The sequence below is a fragment of the Euleptes europaea genome, chromosome 14 (genome assembly GCF_029931775.1).
Source record: "Euleptes europaea isolate rEulEur1 chromosome 14, rEulEur1.hap1, whole genome shotgun sequence".
Lineage (NCBI taxonomy): Eukaryota > Metazoa > Chordata > Lepidosauria > Squamata > Sphaerodactylidae > Euleptes > Euleptes europaea.
The window spans coordinates 46026812-46045645 of record NC_079325.1 but is presented as its reverse complement, the minus strand read 5'-3'; the positions used below and the strand labels follow the sequence as shown (position 1 = coordinate 46045645).

Here is an 18834-nt window from a genome sequence, read left to right as displayed (position 1 = left end):
CCTGAGATGAAGCTGCCTTGTACTGAATCAGACCCTCGGTCCATCACAGTCAGTATTGCCCACTTAGACCGGCAGTGGCTCTCCAGGGTCTCAGGTAGAGGTCTTTCACATCACCTACTTGCCTAGTCCTTTAACTGGAGATGGCAGGGATTGAACCTGGGACCTTTTGCATGCAAAACAGATGCTCTACCACTGTGTCACAGCCCTTCCTACCTCACAAAGTGTCTGTTGTGGAGAGAAAGATAAAGTTGGCATATAAAACCCTCCTCCTCCTTCTTCTGTCCCTGCCCCAAACTCCCATGGTTCTCAGGGGAGGGGCACAAACACACATTCAGCACATGTGGACACATCACTGTATTGCTAGCTTCCTTTAAAATATTTATATTATATTACAATGGGTTTATTACAAAATATAAAGAACAAGTTTCACACATATCACATACTGTATAAACCTGAGTACGCTTTAAAAAGACAGTTATCCATATTCATTCAACTTCCCTATAGAAACCCAGCTGTGTTGAATACACTGCTAAAAAAGTAACAAGCATGTTGGAAGCTGTCAATTCCAGTTTGCTTATTCTTCCTTTGAACAATACTACGCATATTGCTCAATGAGAAATAGTGGATTAACAGTCAATTCAGATCAAGTCTCAAGTATAACCAAATATAACCCAATATTGCTAGCTTCCTTGATATGCGTTGGAGCTGCATGGCTTGGAAGCTACAATCTGGGGATTGCCTTGTTACCCAGTTAATCTATCCTTCATTTTCCTCTGTGGTTTCTGCAGGGAGCAGTTTCGTCGTGAGTGAAGGAAGCTATTTGGACATCTCTGACTGGCTGAACCCAGCAAAGCTCTCTCTTTATTACCAAATCAATGCCACGTCTCCCTGGGTGAGAGATCTCTGCGGACAGAGGACCACAGATGCTTGTGAACAGCTGTGTGATCAGGATACTGGTAAGTAGACTGGGGGGGGGGTGATATGAACTGCAAACTTTGGGGTCTTGTGAAAAGAAAAGGGGTGTGATGTAACTTAGCAGGGGGCCTTTTGCTCCCCTGTGCTGGCTGTGATCTATGAAAACTTCTCCTAGATGTTGCTCTTCTAGTCCTTTGTGCCATGAATCATTGGTTTGAATTTGTTGTTTTTTTGAAAGCCTTTAATTAGCAATGGGTTTGAAAAAGCTACCGATTCCTCTGGAACAGTGAACAAAAGAGGTAGATCACGATGGGTAGCCGTGTTAGTCTGTCTGTAGCAACAGAAACGAGAAAGAGTCCAGAAGCACCTTAAAGACTAACAAAATTTCTGGCAGGGTATGAGCTTTTGTGAGTCACAGTTCACTTTGTCGGGGGTGGGGGATTCAGTCTGAAACATATAAGAGCTTCTTTCTTGATTTGTCTACCTTCCTGTGATACTTGCTTTCTTCGCCTGTGCAGGTAAGACCGAACAGTGCAGGGGGGGGGGAAGGACTCTGGGCTTTCAGTGCCCTCTACTGGGATTCGGAGAGGGCTGTTGTATGGTTGTCCTGGATGCCTCCTTGGTGGTGATGCTCTTGAGATGGTGTTTCAGCGGTGTAGGAACGCTTGGCCTTGGGTTCATCCCATGGCACCGTTGTAATCTCTAATGTCTATTACCTAGGAGGGTCTGATCATAAGCATTCATACCACTTGACTGATGCTTCCTGTGCTGGCCAGATGACATGGTACAGGGATGGCCCAACGTTTTTGGGGAGCCCTAGGCTAGAACAACCAAACCATCACCACCCCGCACTGCAGGGAGGCAGGAAAATGTCACTCATCCGCCTTGACCCCTGCACCGCCACAGGAAGCTACTGTCCCCTTGTTCATACAGCCCCCTGCTGGAGAGAAGGAAGGAGAGAGCAGGTCCCCCCCACCCCGGGTTGCTCACTAGAGTGCTGGATAGCTCTTACTGCTAGAATATTACTTGATGAACAATCTAAATCAGGGGTGTCCAACATAAAGTCTGAGGGGCGGATCTGGCCCCTTGAGAGCTCTTATCCAGACCGCGAGCCAGCCAAGGCACTCACCCCCCCACACACACATTCTCTCAATCTGGGCTGGTATAGCCCGGCCCAACCAAGTGACATTTATGTCATATCCGGCCCTTGTAACAATTGAGTTCAACACTCCTGATCTAAATGCTTGTAACCAAGCCCTTGCCTCAAGGGAAAGTTGGGCCAGTTCTGAACGAAGAGCCGCGCCAGCAACACAATGAGGAATGTTTAATAATTTATGCAAAAAATAATAATAATGGAAGATGATGGGCAATGTTTTCATTAACAGCACTATACCTTACCATAGGCGATCCCTTACCAGAGACAATTGTAATGGGAACATACAAGTTCTAAAGGGAAAGAACTAGCAAGATTGCGGTCCATTTCCTTATACAGTCCATCAGTATTTTCTGAAGAAGAAATATCATCGAAACAGGTGAATAACCTGATCCCTGTAAAAAGAAGAGAAGACGGATGGACTAGGAAATGTGTATTTACACAAAATAATAACCTAGGGACTTTACAGGAACAGTACAAAAATTCGACTTTCAACAGAAGTCGGATGAGGACTTTAATATTTATAAGGACTTGCTTATTATTGGTTTGTGAGTTGTGATTGATTTTTTTAATGTGAATACAATTTCTTGGTATTATTGTATGTAGTACAGGGGTGTCAAACCTAAGGCCCATGGACAGAACTGCCCCCTGAGAGCTCTTATCCAGCCCACGAGCCAGCTAAGGCAGCCACCCCCTCCCACATTCAATATGGGCTGGCGAGGCATGGCCCGACCAAGTGACATTTATGTCATATCTGGCCCTTGTAACAATTGAGTTCAACACCCCTGATGTAGTAGCCTGATTTGCTGTTTGTTTTCATATATCTATGTGCTACAGCATTCCTTCCCCCCATTTTGGAATTGTATAACCCCCAGGTGGTGGCTGGAGATCTCCTGCTATTACAGGTGATCTCGAGGCGACAGATCAGTTCCCCTGGAGAAAATGGCCACTTTGGCAATTGGACTCCGTGGCATTGAAGTCCCTCCCCTCTCCAAACCTTGCCCTCCTCGGGCTCCGCCCCCAAATCTCTAGGTGTTTCCCAACCTGGAGCTGGCAACCCTAGCGGGTTATCTTCAGGCATAGATGCTCAGAGCAAATTTAAGACATCCAAGCAGAGGGTTGGCTATTTGCTTTTCATTTGCTGTGAGGATAAAGTTGGTGATGGTAGCCTCTGCGAGTTGAATCACGGCTAGATTTTGTGTAGTCACAAAACTTTCCTGTGTCTCATCTTGATTTGTTTTGATGGTTGCCAAGTCTGGCTGGATGTTGCTATTTGAATAGTCGTGACAGTCAAACAAAACCCAGCTTTACTGATTTAATGGACGTTTCCGCTGGAAGCACCCTTTCCCTTCTCCGTGCTATCTTTTTTAGGGTTTTTTTTACTCTGTATGTGTGTGTTCCGGTGAGCAACATCTGAAGAGAGAGGGGACAATAACACCGTACGCTCGGTTCTTTCAATCCTCTACCAAAATGACTAACAGTGTTTGCTAAAAGTAAAAAAAAAAAAGGAAAGGAAAGAAAGAAATTGGGTTAAAGGTAACCCTGGAAACCTTTTAATGTTGAAAAAAACCAACATTTGGAAATTGCAAAGAGCTGATAGCGAGAGGTTCGAAAGGAAACAATTAACCCACCGTAACGTGAATGACCGTTGCCGAAGCAATTACCCAACAAAGGTCCTCCGTGCCCAGCTGCTTACCAAAGGAAATCTTGCCACAGCCCCAGGGAGCAGATTTCCCTTGAAGCGGATCGTTTAATGACCTCCCGAGGCTCCTGCTCCTTTCTTTCCTTTTCTGTGCTTTAATTTTCTTTCAATCTCCCTTCTGGTAAAAGGGGGGGGGCTTCACCTGGCAGGGTCTGGGGTGTGATCCTGCCACGTGGCCCCTGCGAAGGCGCCGCTAATTATTTTGGAGGCCTTTTTGAGCCCGTGCTCATCAGAGTGCGGCAGTCTCGGCGCGTGAGCTGGCGGCGGGGCGGGTTTGGCTCTGATAGGCTTTGCTTTGGGTTTGAAATGTGTCCCATCTGTGCCGCAGAAGGTACGTTTCCCTCTGTTTAAAAAGAAAATCTCCTGGTACAATTTAAAAACAAACAAACAAACAAACAAACAAACAATGTCTTTGTTAAATAAAGCCTAATGCAGGCCAACAAACACGTACAGAGTCTGTTCAACTTTTAATGTCCATAACCAGAGTCCATGGGAGAGCAAACGTTTTACATGCGGAATCTCCCAGGTTCAATCCCAGGTATCTCCGGCTAAATGCGGTTGAGCAGAGGGGGTTGAGAAAGACCTTTCTCTGCTTGAGACCTTGGTGACCGATACAATCTGTGATGGAAAGTTTTCTTTTGTCCAGCTGCTTTATCTTTTTTTTTAAAAAAAAGGAAAGGGAAAAAAGAAATGTCATTTATTATAGAGTGCAAATTTAATGATATGAACACAAGATGCTGCTTTAGACTGAGTGAGGTCGTCGGGCTGACTTTCTCGCTATTGTTTGCGCTGTCTGGCAGTGGCTCTCCCAGGTTCTCGAGCAGATAAAGTCCTTTCTCAGCATCTGCTTCCAAAATTCTAGCTTAGCTGCTGGTCGTGAACGTGGAACCTGCTGCATGCAAAGCAAGACTGTTTGCCACTGTGTTATGGTCCCACCTCTGATGTAGCCGTTTCCTGCCTGAGGAAGAAGAAAAAGAGTTTGTTTTTATATGCCGGCTTTCTCTACCACTTAAAGGAGACTCAAACCGGCTTACAATCACCTGCCTTTCCCCTCCCCACAACAGACACCCTGTGAGGTAGGTGAGGATGAGAGAGTGTGACTAGCCCAAGGTTACCCAGCTGGCTTCATGTGTAGGAGTGGGAAAACAAATCTAGTTCACCAGATTAGCCTCCACCACTCATGTGGAGCAGTGGGGAATCAAACCCGGTTCTCCAGATCAGACTCCACTGCTCCAAACCACCGCTCTTTACCACTACAGGATCACAAAGCTCAGGTGGTATTTACCAATCAGGGCCACAAAGTTGATTTGTTTCCTTCATTTATACCCCACTTTTCTCCCAAACAGGGAGCCCAAAAGGCTTACAACACTCTCCCATTTTCTATTTTATCCTCACAGTAGCCCTGGGAGGTAGGTACACACATGAAGCTGCCTTATACCGAATCAGACCCTTGGTCCATCAAAGTCAGTATTGTCTACTCAGACTGGCAGCAGCTCTCCAGGGTCTCAGGCAGAGGTCTTTCACATCACCTACTTGCCTAGTCCCTTTAACTGGAGATGCCGGGGATTGAACCTGAGACCTTCTCAATGCCAAGCAGATGCTCTACCATTGAGCCACAGCCCCTACCCAAACACTCAGGTAAAACTGAGAGTGTGGGTCAATCCGTGGGCTTCCATGGCAGAGTGGGGATTTGAACCTTAGTCTCCCAGATCCCAGTTCAACATTTTATTCACTACACCCTATTGGCTGAATTGAATTCCACCTAATCTCCGCCCCCAGCCCTGAGACATGAAAGACAATCGAACGTGGCATATGATTTCTGCTTCACTGCCCGTTGGAGGAGTTGGCATCAAGAGAAAGATCCGGGGTGGGGGGGCGTTTAACACATGAACACATGAAGCTGCCTTCTACTGAATCAGACTCTTGGTCCATCAAAGTCAGTATTGTCTACTCAGACTGGCAGCGGCTCTCCAGGGTCTCAGGCAGGAGTCTTTCACATCACCTACTTGCCTAGTCCCTTTAACTGGAGATGCCGGGGATGATGATGATGATGATGGAGGAGGAGGAGAAGAAAGAGAAGAAGAAGAAGATTTGGCTTTTATACCCCACTTTTTGCTGCCTATAAGGAGACTCAAAGAGGCTTACAATCACCTTCCCTTCCCCTCCCCACAACAGATCACTTTTGATTCCCCATTCCTCCAATTGAAAGGCAGACTCTAATCTGGTGAACTGGGTTGGCTTCCCCACTCCTCCACATGAGACCAGCTGGGTGACCTTGGGCTAGTCACTGTCCTCTCTGAACTCTCTCAGCCCCATCCACCTCACAAGGTGTCTGTTGTGGGGAGAGGAATGGAAGGAGATTGTAAGCTGGTTTGATTCTCCTTAAAAGGTAGAGAAAGTCGGCATATAAAAACCAACTCCTCCTCCTCCTCCTCCTCCTCCTCTTCTTCTTCTTCTTCTCCTCCTCCTCCTCCTCCTCCTTCTTCTTCTTCTCCTTCTCCTCCTCCTCCTCCTCCTCCTCCTCCTCCTGTAGCTATGTCCCACAGTAGACATAATGCATTGCTGTTATCTGGACGTACCTAGCACTGCATTTCTGTGGCCATATACTGATTGGTGCACTGCTCTGGGAGTGGCGCAAGGCACCACACAGCCTTGCCACGAGCGCAATGATTTTAAACTATCTTTGGATCCTGCATTAAGAAATGGTTCCTCTGACATTCAGCCAGCAGCTTTCAGGCTCTCCGGAGAAGATCAATCAATCTTCAGCCATCCTTTGGATGCTTATGAAACTCAGAGACTTGCATGACTTTATTATTTTAGGCAAGCAACAGTGCGGATGCAGAGGACAAGTCTCGTTTGTTTACTGCTGTTCCTTTGGGCTTTTGGCCATGCTTCTGTCGTTCGGGACTTCTGGCAGCATTCTGGTTCAGGGGCTGAGGCCATTCAGTTATTGAAATGCTGAAGAGTGGTGAGGTTTGCAAATGCAGAAGCCAGGAAGAGTGCAGGCCCAGAAGGATGCGAGGAAAGGCATTTGCTTTGGCAGAGAGGGCCAGCTTTCCTCATTGCTCGGTGGCCAGATTGCTTGGGGGGGTTAATTAACATTGCGCAGCCGTCCCTGTCTCAGTGGACTGTAAGAACTGTTCGAATCAGAGCTGCTGCTTGTGTCCAGGGGCAGCCCTGCATTCCCCCCCACCCCCAGGGAGAATGGAGAATGCTCCAGAAGGGATGAGCTAGGAGCTGCTGCATGTCAGAGAAAGGGGGCATTGCAGCAGTGGTGGGGAAATCCACCTGAAAGCTCAGAGCAGGGGTGTAAAAAATAAGGCCTGTGGGCTGGATCGGGCCCTTTGAGAGCTCTTTTCCGGCCCACGAGTCAGCCAAGGAAGCCACACACACCCTTGATCTGGGCTGGCGAGGCATGACCAAGCCTGACCAAGTGGCTTTTACGTCATATCTGGCATCGTAACCTATTGAGTTCAACACCCTTGCCTTAGAGCATCCTGGACAAATGATAAGGAATGGGATTTCCAACTTTTTTCTATCCTCCCCCCAACCTGCAAAAAAAGAGTAATTCCTCACAGGTCCCTAGCATGCATTTATGTATAGTTTACATAACAGTGGTAGCCACCCAATTCATGTTTTTGTTGTATGGCTCTTCATGCTACAAATAGCTATCCCATGATCTCGCTCCTTTTTTTTTTAATGCATTTTATTATGAACTTTATAAAGTTTACAAATTTTATAGAAAATGAAATTCATGCAGATGTGAGCTAAAAAAAGGTAAAGAAACAAAACCTAGTTCTTTTCTCATACATAATTACCAACTTTTCCTTCTACGCTATACACATCCATTCTGCATTTTTATACTATACGACTTCATAAATCCATATGATATATTACCCTTTTCCATCGTGAATCCAGTTTCTCCACATCTTGAGCTCTTTGTAAGGCTGTTAACCATACCATTTTATAAGCATCTTGTTTTACCTTTTCTAACCACCCCTGCTTATCTGGAAAGATTTTCTATTTCCATAACCTTTCAGCAAGTAACTGAATGTTGAAGAGGCACAGCTGCATAAGGACGCTTTAGCCAAATATTCCTGACCGATAGCTCAGAACTAAGCTACTCTAAATATCAAGATGTACATGCTGTTTGAATACTGAGGATGTAGCCCTGGGGAAGAGGTGAAAGCATAGTTTCAGGTTTTTATTTTCTTTCACAACCCACCTTAACACCAGTATTGGGGCTTTAGCAAACTTCTCCTTTTCTTTTTTGCGCCATCCCTCTCCCCAGCGTTCAGATTGTCCTATGGCCTCTGTCTCTTTTGGGGTGCAGCATGCCTAGTGTTAACTTTCCATCCGACATGTCAACCCCTACCTTACAGATAAGCCACATGTCCACACCATCACTGTGAACAGTGTCAGTGACGGGAATTGTACATCAGAAGCTGCTGATCCTTAGCATGATGGCATCGTTTTGGTGTCAGCCATCTTGGGTGGCAGCTGTTTCCCTAAGGCAAAGCCTACCAAGTGTGAGAGAGATATGGGTATCACTGATATAGCTCTGACAGCTGACAGGTGCAGGGGAATCTCTGGCCCCTTTCTGATTCCTTTCCAGAATATTCCAGCTGGTGTTCTCAGAGGCACCCACACAACCATCAATTTGACCCCACTCATATTCTGTGGGCCCCAGCTGTATCTGTAGCTAAAGATCAGTTTGAGAATCATCCCTAGTCTAACAAATGAGATTTTTGCTTGGATTCCTTGCACTACCGGTGGAAAGAAGAAGAGTTCTTTTTTTATACCCCTCTTTACCTTGAAGGAGTCTCAAAGCAGCTTACCAACCTCCTTCCCTTCCCCTCCCCACAGCAGACACCTTGTGAGGTAGGTGGGGCTGAGAGAGTTCAGAGGGAACGGTGAGTAGCCCAAAGTCATCCAGCTGGCTTCATGCGGAGGAGTGGGGAATCAAACACTGTTCTCCAGATTAGAGTCCATCACTCTTAACCACTATGCCATGCTGGCTCTGATGGTATGGGATCTGCCCTTCCCTCCACCAATTCTGATCCTTGGAAAGTTTATCCCCAGGGTCGAGGGACATGGGTGTATTAATAGACCACAATGGTTGGGTGGCTATATTTCCAGGGGGCAGGGAATGATATTGCTCTCTCTCTCTCTCTCTCCCCCCCCCCGTTTTCTTTTAAATTGATTTGATTTGATTTATACCCCACCCTCCCCTGTTAAAGGTGGGCTCAAGGTGCCTTCCAACAACAATAAATATGCAATAGATATACAAATATAACATTTAAAACATATAATTAAGATTAGAGTATCTATGGCACGCGTGAAGAAAAGAAGAGGTTTTGCATTAATTACTGAGTAATACTAGTAGCTATTTGAAAACTTTAAAACTTTAAAAATTGAATTAGACCAAAGAATAAGAATTGAATGTGCCAATCTTATAACTTACGTTTGTTACTTTTATTTTTGGTTAAGCTCGGAGGAAATCATTTTGTACTACAAAACTTCCCTTCCCTTTTTCCCTCTTTTTACTTTCTGTATCCTAAAAAAAACTAATAAAAAAGCCAAACATATAATTTAAAACCATAAATCTTATTCTGATTCTACAAGATGGCATCATAGACTACATAAACACCTCATGTAGGTGGTGCAGTCCTCAACAGATGACTTTGGTCCCAAAATGACAATAGGGAGACCAACAGCAGCCAAGAAATGACCAAAAAGGAACAGGAGCAGAAGTAGAAGGAACAGGAGGAGAAAGAAGGGGAGGAATAAGGTATGAGAGAGGAAAGGGAAGGGAGTGAGCAGAACTCAGTTCATGGATGAAAAAGAAAGGAACCGTTTCTCCCCATTCCCTCTCAACACCAGTGTGGCTAGTGATACATGCAGGTCCATTGACATTAGCCATAAACTATTGCAGGATCAGGAATGGGAGGATGGAGATGATCCCCTGATCTTTGCACCCATGGATCATGGGATCCAACCAATCCAAGGTGAGCGGCAGCAGAGGGACAGAGAATGAAATAACTTCTGCCTTTTCCTGATGAGACGGTTCTCCCTCCTTGTCCCTTGGGGATGACCACTCAGGCTGCAGAGAGCTTCAAACCCTCATACCGCATTAAGACCTATTTTCAAAATACTGCAGCAGCTACTTTCTCAAAATGCTCGAGAGCCACTAGGAATAAGTATCACTTGTATCCTTTGCGGATGCCGGCTCATTGTTCCCTCCCTCCCCTGTCGGCTGGAGGTGTTATTGTTCTGGTATCATCTTAAATCTTATACTCCTCTCCTCCTTGTATATGAACCCCTTCCTTCTGAAGAGAAAGGACAAGGGGAAACATTGCAAGCCCAGCAGTTTTTCATCCCCTTCTGCTTGCGGAGTCTTGGGCTGGTGGTGAATGGAGCAGGCTGGCTGTCACGAAGAGCAGAGACCTCTGTGCTAGGGAGAGAGATTCTCCGCTTGTAGCATGAGGCTCCGTTCGGTGCCAGACCTTTTGTCCCCCGAAATGGGGCGATGGATTACCCTGCGTATCACGACCGTCCTCTTCTGCATCTGTACCTGGGAAGCTTTATGAGCCAGTAATTGTAGCCCCTCTCCCATTCATTGCTGACACAAAAAGCGGCTATTAATCTCTATCCAGAATCCTATCACAAATACACAGCATAGCTTCCAGAAAGGGGAGGGGGGCTTTATGCTGGTGGGGAGCTGTCCGTGCTGAACCTTCAGATCAGTCAGGCTTCCACACTGAGAGCCAGCATGGTGTAGTGGTTAAGAGTGGTGGACTCTAATCTGGAGAAACGGGTTTGATTCCCCACTCCTCCACATGAACACCGGGCTCTAATCTGGAGAACTGGATTTGATTCCCCGCTCTTCCACGTGAGCGGCGGACTCTAATCTGGAGAACCAGATTAGATTCCCTGCTCCTCCACATGCAGCCAGCTGGGCTAGTCACAGTTCTCTCTGAACTTTCTCAGCCCCACCTACCTCACAAGGTGTCTGTTGACGGGGGAGAGGAAGGGAAGGTGATTGTAAGCCGCTTTGAGACTCCTTCAGTAGAGAAAAGTGGGGTATAAAACCAACTGTATTTCTTCAGTTTAGTTAGAACTTGGGCATTCAGCTGTTCTGTGCTGCTAGGCAGGAAGGAGATAGGTTGGAAGAGGAGATAAAACTTTTAGGGGTACTTTTTTTTTAGAAATTACTGATTGAAGTTTAATATTACGAAAATACATATCAAGTGCAATAAGAGAATAAAAACATACATTTGTGAAAATATTGTTGAAGGCTTTCACGGTCAGAGTTCATTGGTTCTTGTAGGTTATCCAGGCTGTGTAACCGTGGTCTTGGTATTTTCTTTCCTGATGTTTCGCCAGCAGCTGTGGCAGGCAACTTCAGAGGAGTAACACTGTCCTTCAGTGTTACTCCTCTGAAGATGCCTGCCACAGCTGCTGGCGAAACGTCAGGAAAGAAAATACCAAGACCACGGTTACACAGCCCGGATAACCTACAAGAACCAATACATTTGTGAGATAAATACCTCCAAGCTGTCACGCGGGCATCTCAGTTATTACCAGTTTTACACAAATTCCCGTCCTCCCTATAATTTGAAGATTAAATGCTCTTACTGCAGGCATCACAAATGCTACGAAGGCATTGCACCTTTTGCTTTTAATTTTCACAGAGTTAACATATAATTACAAACCAGTCTATCGTTTGAGAGCCTAATCTCTGTGGCTTTGTGTTTCTCTGTGGCTTAATCCTATTCAAATAGTTTGCAATGCAGGTAGGTGACATGGTTTGCAGAAATAAAAGGCAGTTGTCAATAGGGGCTAATCATAATGGAGTAATCTTTTTTTAAACTAGGACATAACTAAACCAGAAAGATTTGAAAGAGAAAAAACAACAACTATCTGTTGGTTCTTAAATATTAGACTACAAGATGCAGACCCATTTTATTTGCTTGTTTGATTTTTAGGCCGCCCTTTCCCAGACAAGTCAGGCTCAGTCACCAAAAGCAACATAGGAAGCCAAAACATATAATATATAGCCCATTCCTGAAATGACAGCGTGCGGACTCAGCAAGGAAGAGGCGCAGCGGCGCCTCCTCCTAAGCCAATTCGCCCATGCCGTTAAAAAAAAAAAAAAAAAAAACTGTTTTGTGGCTGTTTTGTTTTGTTTTACCGGGGCTAAAAGCCCCATTGAAAACAGCGAGGCTGTGCCTGCTCAAAAGCAGGCTCAGCACCGCCGTTCCTGGTGCCGGCGTAACCGGTGTAACCGGGATAGGAAGCCGCCTAACCGGTGGCTCCTCCCCCAGCCCGCCCCCGGAATCCCCCCTGCACCGGCGCGGCCTCTCCACGCCGTAGCCTGCACAACAGAGAGGTCGCGCCAGCGGAGGGGCGAGGCGCAGTCCCACGGTGCTCTGCCGCCAGGGGGACTGGCCTCACCGCCAGCGTAAGTGCATGTAATTACGGTTTTACACACACTTACTCTGGCAGCGGGGTCAGGCCGCCTCCTAAGAGGTTTCGGCCCCACTTTCAGGAATGGGCTGATAATCTCTTATTTCTAACAATATGTACCTGTACAGCAGAAATAATTGAAAGGTGGTCCTGCGATGCACAACTTGCTGGAACAATTTAAAGCCCAAAATAAATCAAGGGTTCCGCCCTAAATTAGTCTTAGGTCAGACTTGCTGCTTTGCAAGGTGATCTCTATCCTATGGCTTCCTATGCTGATTTTGGTGACTGTGTAAATTGAGCATAGAGGGGTTCTCTTTTGCATGAATTGGCAAGCCAGGCTCAGAGCAGCTCACAACACTTTAGGACAATCAAAAAACAGTAAATAATGACATAAAGTACACCAATAAAACCGGCACCCTTACTGACACAGCAGCAGATACATCTATATTATCATACAATAATACAGCAGTCCTCACAATTTGTACTCTTTGTGGAAAATAGCAGAGACAGAGAGGAGGGGAGAAAAGGAGAAGGGACAGGGGAGCAGCCAAATGGAAGATTGCCACTGCCCTCAACGATATCCCTGGGGGAACAACTCAGTTTTACAGGCCTTGCGGAAGTGTTGGCCGCTGTGTGAACAGGCTGCTGTACTTAATGGACCTTGGTCTTAATCCAGCATGGCCTTTCTTATGTTCTAGATCCTGCTTTCTAGATCCCAAACCTCCCTGGGCATAGCGTTCCACCAGGCTGGGGCCAGAGCCAAAACGGCCCTGGCCCTGGTTGAGGACAGCTGGATATATTTTTTCAGGCCATAGATCACTGGAAGATTTTATCCAGATGAGCAAAGCACTCTTTTTTTTGGGGGGGGTGTATATCGGGAGAGGTGGTCCTGCAGGTACAACGGTCCCAGACCATTTAGGTCTTTAAATGTTAACACCAAAACCTTAAACCTAATCTGGTGCTTAATATAGAGCCGGCATAGCTGGCAGAGCACAGGTTGAATATGTGCCTTTCAAGGGGCAGATTCATTAATGGCTCTCCCGTCGTCCCATCTGGTTTGGCCCTAAGAGTTCTCGAGGGGGAAGAGAGGACACTTTGGTTTCCACCCTGAAAGACAGTACAAAACTTCAGCAAATGTGTTTTATCACCAGATATTGGACTGGGACAGAACCAATTGCTCTGCAAATGAATGATATTCATACGGGGATACATTTTCTTGAGCCAAATCCTCCGTCCTTGTGGTTTCCTTTAACCTGCTTGCCCTTGAACATTGAACTTGAACATTACCTGCTTGCCATTGTTTGTATGCAACCTCCACCAGCATTAAACCCAACGCTCTTTTGATATGATCGTCTTATGCCCCGTCCTGTGCTACCCACATCATACTTTCCCTATGATAAAGTGATCATGGGAAGATTATACCTTGTCAGTTTCATGGGGTGAATAATTTTTTTAACAAAGCTCTCTCACATGTTGACAGCTGGTGTTTACCACCTCAAGGGGAAAAGGAGGACAGCTTACAAGCTCCCTGACTTGGTAAATACAAGCTGTCATCATGTTTGGGTGCATTTATAAAAAATATCACGCTAAACTGAGGGGGTAAAGCCATGGATTCATGTGTTCAGAATGGGATGTGCTGTGCTCTTCCCAGCACAGCATATTGTGTGGTGATGAAGTATTTCCCCCCCCCCCAGGGGTATTACGTTGCACAGGTACTCAATTATCTGTTTTAATGCTTTGCAACCTGAAAACATGAGTTTGCCACACGATTCTCTTCCGTGATAGAGGCATAATGCTCGATTTGGTGGGGAAGCTATCTCAGCATTTCACCAGCCAAAGGGCCACTGCTAATTTGTATGTATTTTTTTTAAAGTTGCATATCATTAACATGATTTACGCAGCTGTATACCCAGAGGATTAGCAGTGCTGGTTGCAGGAAAAAAAGAAGCATCAGTCTTGAGGTAGCTTAAAGTCTAGCAAATTTTTATTTTAGCATAAGCTTCCGTGAACTGGTGGCAGTGTGTGCCACACGACGACTCCTGTTTATGATTTACGCAGCTTAATATTTGCAGATTCCACATATCATTGGGTAGGCACTTTACACTTTGTGTATAATGTAATGTATAATGCTAGAAAGCCAGCATGGTGTAGTGATTAAGAGCAGGGGACTCTAATCTGGAGAACCAGATTTGATTCCCCGCTCCTCCATCTGAAGCTTGCTGGGTGAACTTGGGCTAGTCACAGTTCTCTCAGAACTGTCTCAGCCCCACCTGCCTCACAAGGTATTTCTTGTGGGGAGAGGCAGGGAAGGAGATTGTAAGCAAGTTTGATTCTCCTTACAAGGTAGAGAAAATCGACATATAAAACCCAACTCCTCCTCCTCCTCCTCCTCCTCTTCTTCTTCTTCTTCTTTCACACAGCTAACTGTTCAGCCTTACACATGAACATTTACAACATCAGGAATGCAAGCACAGGGGAGAGGAAGGGAAGGAGATTGTAAGCTGGTTTGAGACACCTTAAAGGTAGAAAAAACTGGGCCATAAAAACCGACTCTTCTTCTTCTCCTCCTCCCGCTGTTTGGACACAGGACACACACAGTAAAAGCAAGCTTTTTTTTTTTTAAACATTCTTACAGCCTTCTGTAGCAGTTCTGATTGACACAAAATACTGAGGCTTGTGAAGACGCTTTTTAATGAGTCAGATTGTTGGTCCATCCCAGCTCACTTGTCTACTTCAGCTGGCTCTCTCATGTCTTCTCCAGAGAAGCGTCTTTCTCAGCACCCTCCACCTGAGCTCTTGTGCCTGAAGGATGCCAGGAATCGAACCTAACTTCCCTTGCATTTCAAAGCATGGACAATAGTCCTTCCCTTAAGGTTAACTAAACAAGATGTGTGAGATCTGTCAATCAGACAGTACCTGTGTGTTTAATTCCAAGCATGTCCCCCGTAGGACAAATAAAACCAGGAAAGGGGGAAAGGGTTATGAATGAAAACTGGTTCAGGAGAAAAGGTTGAACACCTGCTGGGCTATCACTCCTGGCCTGACCCAATTCATTCCAGTCCCGCTAGAGCTGTTTTGAACTTTACCACACACACCTGTACCAAGGATCTGCACCCCCTGGTGGGATGGTCTCCCACATCGCATTTAGTTTGGCCTACACTTAAGGAGGTGGCTAAAGAGTCTCCAGCTCTCTTCTTCTGAGTGGTCTTTCTGTTGATTCTGGCGCCAAGATGTTGAAAGCCAAGGCTAAGGAAGCAGGAGCAAGCCCAAGGATATAGTTTTCTGAGGAATCATCTCTCCTTGTTGTTGATTTATTACTATTGGCTGTTTATTCTTATAGTAAAAGAAGAAAGACAAGGAGAGCAAAAGGCACGCCATCAAGAAGAAAACATCATTCATATTTATTAAATGGATATTTACAAGACCATTAATTGTAGTTAATTGTTCATCATTAATTGAGAAGCCAAGGCAAACTCACACACATGCTGTGATTATTCATGAAAGACAAAAAGAAAATGTACGATGAAATAGAGCAAGCTTTTATTCTTTATATCTCACAGCTTCCAACTGCTTAATGATGCCTGACCTTTCCAGATTTTCGCCTAAATGGCTTGTCCCTTCTTTAAAAACAAAACAGAACAATCACAATGAGTGAAAGTTCCCATTTTACAACTGCCTCCTCTTGAAGAACATGAGTTGGTTTAACATGTCAGTTCAGAATTAAAAAGGGAAATATCTAATAAGTGAATCGGATTTATCATTAGTTCACATTTCTACCAAAATGTATTCTGCACAAAGTTTAATTCTGACAAGCCTTACTCACATGTTCACTGGTTTATTTTCAGAGTCTGAATTCTTAGACTGGTCTGAGTGCAGTTCCCACTCCTTGTCTGTGCCCAGGGAGAGTCAGTTTTCTGGTACATCATAAATAAAATGTACTACTTGATTAATTTACTTACAGCAAGTTCATAGACCTCGCAAGCTCAAACTTTTAATCCTCCTGTTCCTTTTGCTTGTTTTGTAAGATGCTTGTCTGATTTTCACAGCCATCTAATTTGCTAATCATGTTCTTAATTTCAACTAAAACATGTGTATCTAAAGATTCTGTTTGATTATCTCTCTGTGTTTCCAATCTTCTAAATCCAGCTTGGAATACAGTACTTTCTTTAAACTGTAAGCAGAAAAGTTGAATGTCTGCTATGTACAGAATCATGAAGAAGAAGAAGAAGAAGAAGAAGAAGAAGAAGAAGAAGAAGAAGAAGAAGAAGAAGAAGAGATGGTTATTATATGCCAACTTTCTCTCCCACTTAAGGAAGACTCAAACTGGCTCTCAATCACCTTCCCTTCCCCTCCCCACAACAGACACCCTGTGAGGTAGGTGGGGCTTAGAGAGGTCTAAGAGAGCTGTGACTAGCCCAAGGTCAGCCAGCTGGCTTCATGTGTAGGAGTGGGGAAACTAACCTGGCTCACCAGAGTAGGGTCCGCCGCTCATGTGGAGGAGTGGGGAATCAAACCTGCTTCTCCAGACCAGAGTCCACCTCTCCAAACCACCACTCTTAACCACTATACCACAAACAGTCCCATCATTTTGAAAACTTTCCCAAGGGGATAGGATAATCTGTTACTTTCTGATATCCCCCTCCCTGGGTTAAAAAGTCTCATGGGGCAGGAGTAACATTAACAAAACTAATACATTGATTAATCAAGCAAACCAACTGATGTATCCAGAGTGATTCAATCAAAGTAGTTCAATAAATCCATGACTTCTATAACTTAAACCCCTGTTTCCTATATTGGGGTGTGGGGAACACAGGGAGTCCACGAGTCCTTTGTAAGATGAACCCTTCTCATCTCATTGACACACTGTGAAAATGAAGACCCTCTATTTTCTAGGAGTGGGGGCAAAGATTCTCCACCCTGGGGAAGGGGTACATGGTATGGAGAGAGTGGACAGTGAGAAGTTTTCTCCCTCTCATAATACTAGAACCCAGGGTCATCTTCTGAAGCTGGAGGGCGAGAGATTCAAAACAGATAAAAAGAAGTATTTCTTCACACAACACATAGTTAAATGGTGGAACTCCCTGCCCCAGGATGTGGTGATGGCTGCCAACTTGGAAGGCTTTAAGAGGGGAGTGGACATGTTCATGGAGGAGAGGGCTATTCATGGCTACTAGTAAAAATGGATACTAATCATGATGCATACCTGTTCTCTCCAAAATCAGAGGACCATGCCTATTATATTATATCCAGCATGGCCTTTCTTAGGTTCTTAAGGAGATGGAATTGACTCCCGTCTTTGAAACGGAGGGAGTTCAGAGCTGCCACCACCTTCCACCCCTCAGCTTCCAAATCATGTCAGAGCACGAGGCAGAAAATGTGCTGACTGATTGCCGGCAACCAAAAGCTTGAACCCCAGGATCTCCAGTTGGCTCAGTGGCATCAAGAGGAACAAGCCCTGATGAAGCCGTTGTAGTTTCAGCAGGTATAAAACGGAACTGATTTTCTCCTCTGCTTTCCAATGGGGAAGATGTCATCAAGACTGAGAGCCCCCGTCAATAGACATTAATAGCCAAAGGCAGTTTTCAGCGGAGCTCCAGATGTTCGAGTTTTGTGTGACGCTGGCCTTTTTCGATCAGCAGCTAGGAAAGTTTTTTCCAGGCCCCTTCTGAACTCTGTTCAGATGACCTCCGGCTGGAATTTCCTATACTAACAAGGAGATTTTTTTTGTGCTGCCCATGGCGCAATGTCCCATTCAATCAAGGAGTGGATTGACCAGATCTTGGGCCAGGGCCTTTTGACCTGTGGCCCTACAGAATCAGCTGCCACTGAGATCTGACCTTGCAGGCCATATACAGACAATCTAAACATTTGACTTCAACTTGATGTGAGTGTAGCTGACATGGCTCTGGCAGTATTGCTCGGAGGGCAGGAGAGGAGAGAAGCCTACCTCTGCAGGGCATTTGCAGCTTCCCAGGTGCTCTTTGAAAAGGGGCTGCCTTGCCTGGGGTGTTACGGAGAGAGGGCTTGAGGGGTCCGGGAATTTTTAGAATCAAAATGGGGGTCCTTGCACAGTCAGAGATTGAGAACCACTGGCCTAATATTTTAGACTTAGAGCAATCAAAGCTCAATGGTGAAGTACAGTGGCCACAGTAGGAAGAACCCAATTCACATCTTGCCACTTTTCTGTACTGTGCAGTCTTGAAGGGGGGAGAGCAGAGCCACATAGGAGCTGGCATAACCCCTACACCAGCATTCATGCCACTTGCACCATGCATAGTGACACGGACGGTGGCACAGGGCAACTTATACCGGCCTCTGGGAATGGTGGAGTGGCGTGGGCCTCAGGTGGTGGCACTGTCTCCTGGCAGTGTTGTCTTGGGATAAGAGGCCACGCTGGCATTCAGGGGGTGTTCCTGGGGCATTCCCAGGGACAGAGCTGACGTTAGGTGGGAAAGCACATGAGTTATCAACCTTGCTGAAGCTTAGCAGGTGTGGGTCTCCTCAGTGCCTGAACTGGGGGGACCCTGGTAACCTGACACACATAGCCTTGAGATCCATAAAGGAAAGGGGGGAAGCTAAAGGAAGTCCCCTGTGC

At 45.6% G+C, this 18834-nt stretch overlaps 1 protein-coding gene across 1 annotated transcript in view; it reads left to right on the top strand.

The window, feature by feature from the left end:
• ASTN2 (astrotactin 2) overlaps window positions 1-18834 on the top strand; it is a 783945-nt gene that overhangs the window by 382273 nt on the left and 382838 nt on the right. Inside the window, exon 8 of the mRNA XM_056860152.1 lies at window positions 789-956. Within this exon, the coding sequence (XP_056716130.1) occupies window positions 789-956 (168 nt within the window). The remainder of the gene's footprint in view (window positions 1-788; window positions 957-18834) is intronic.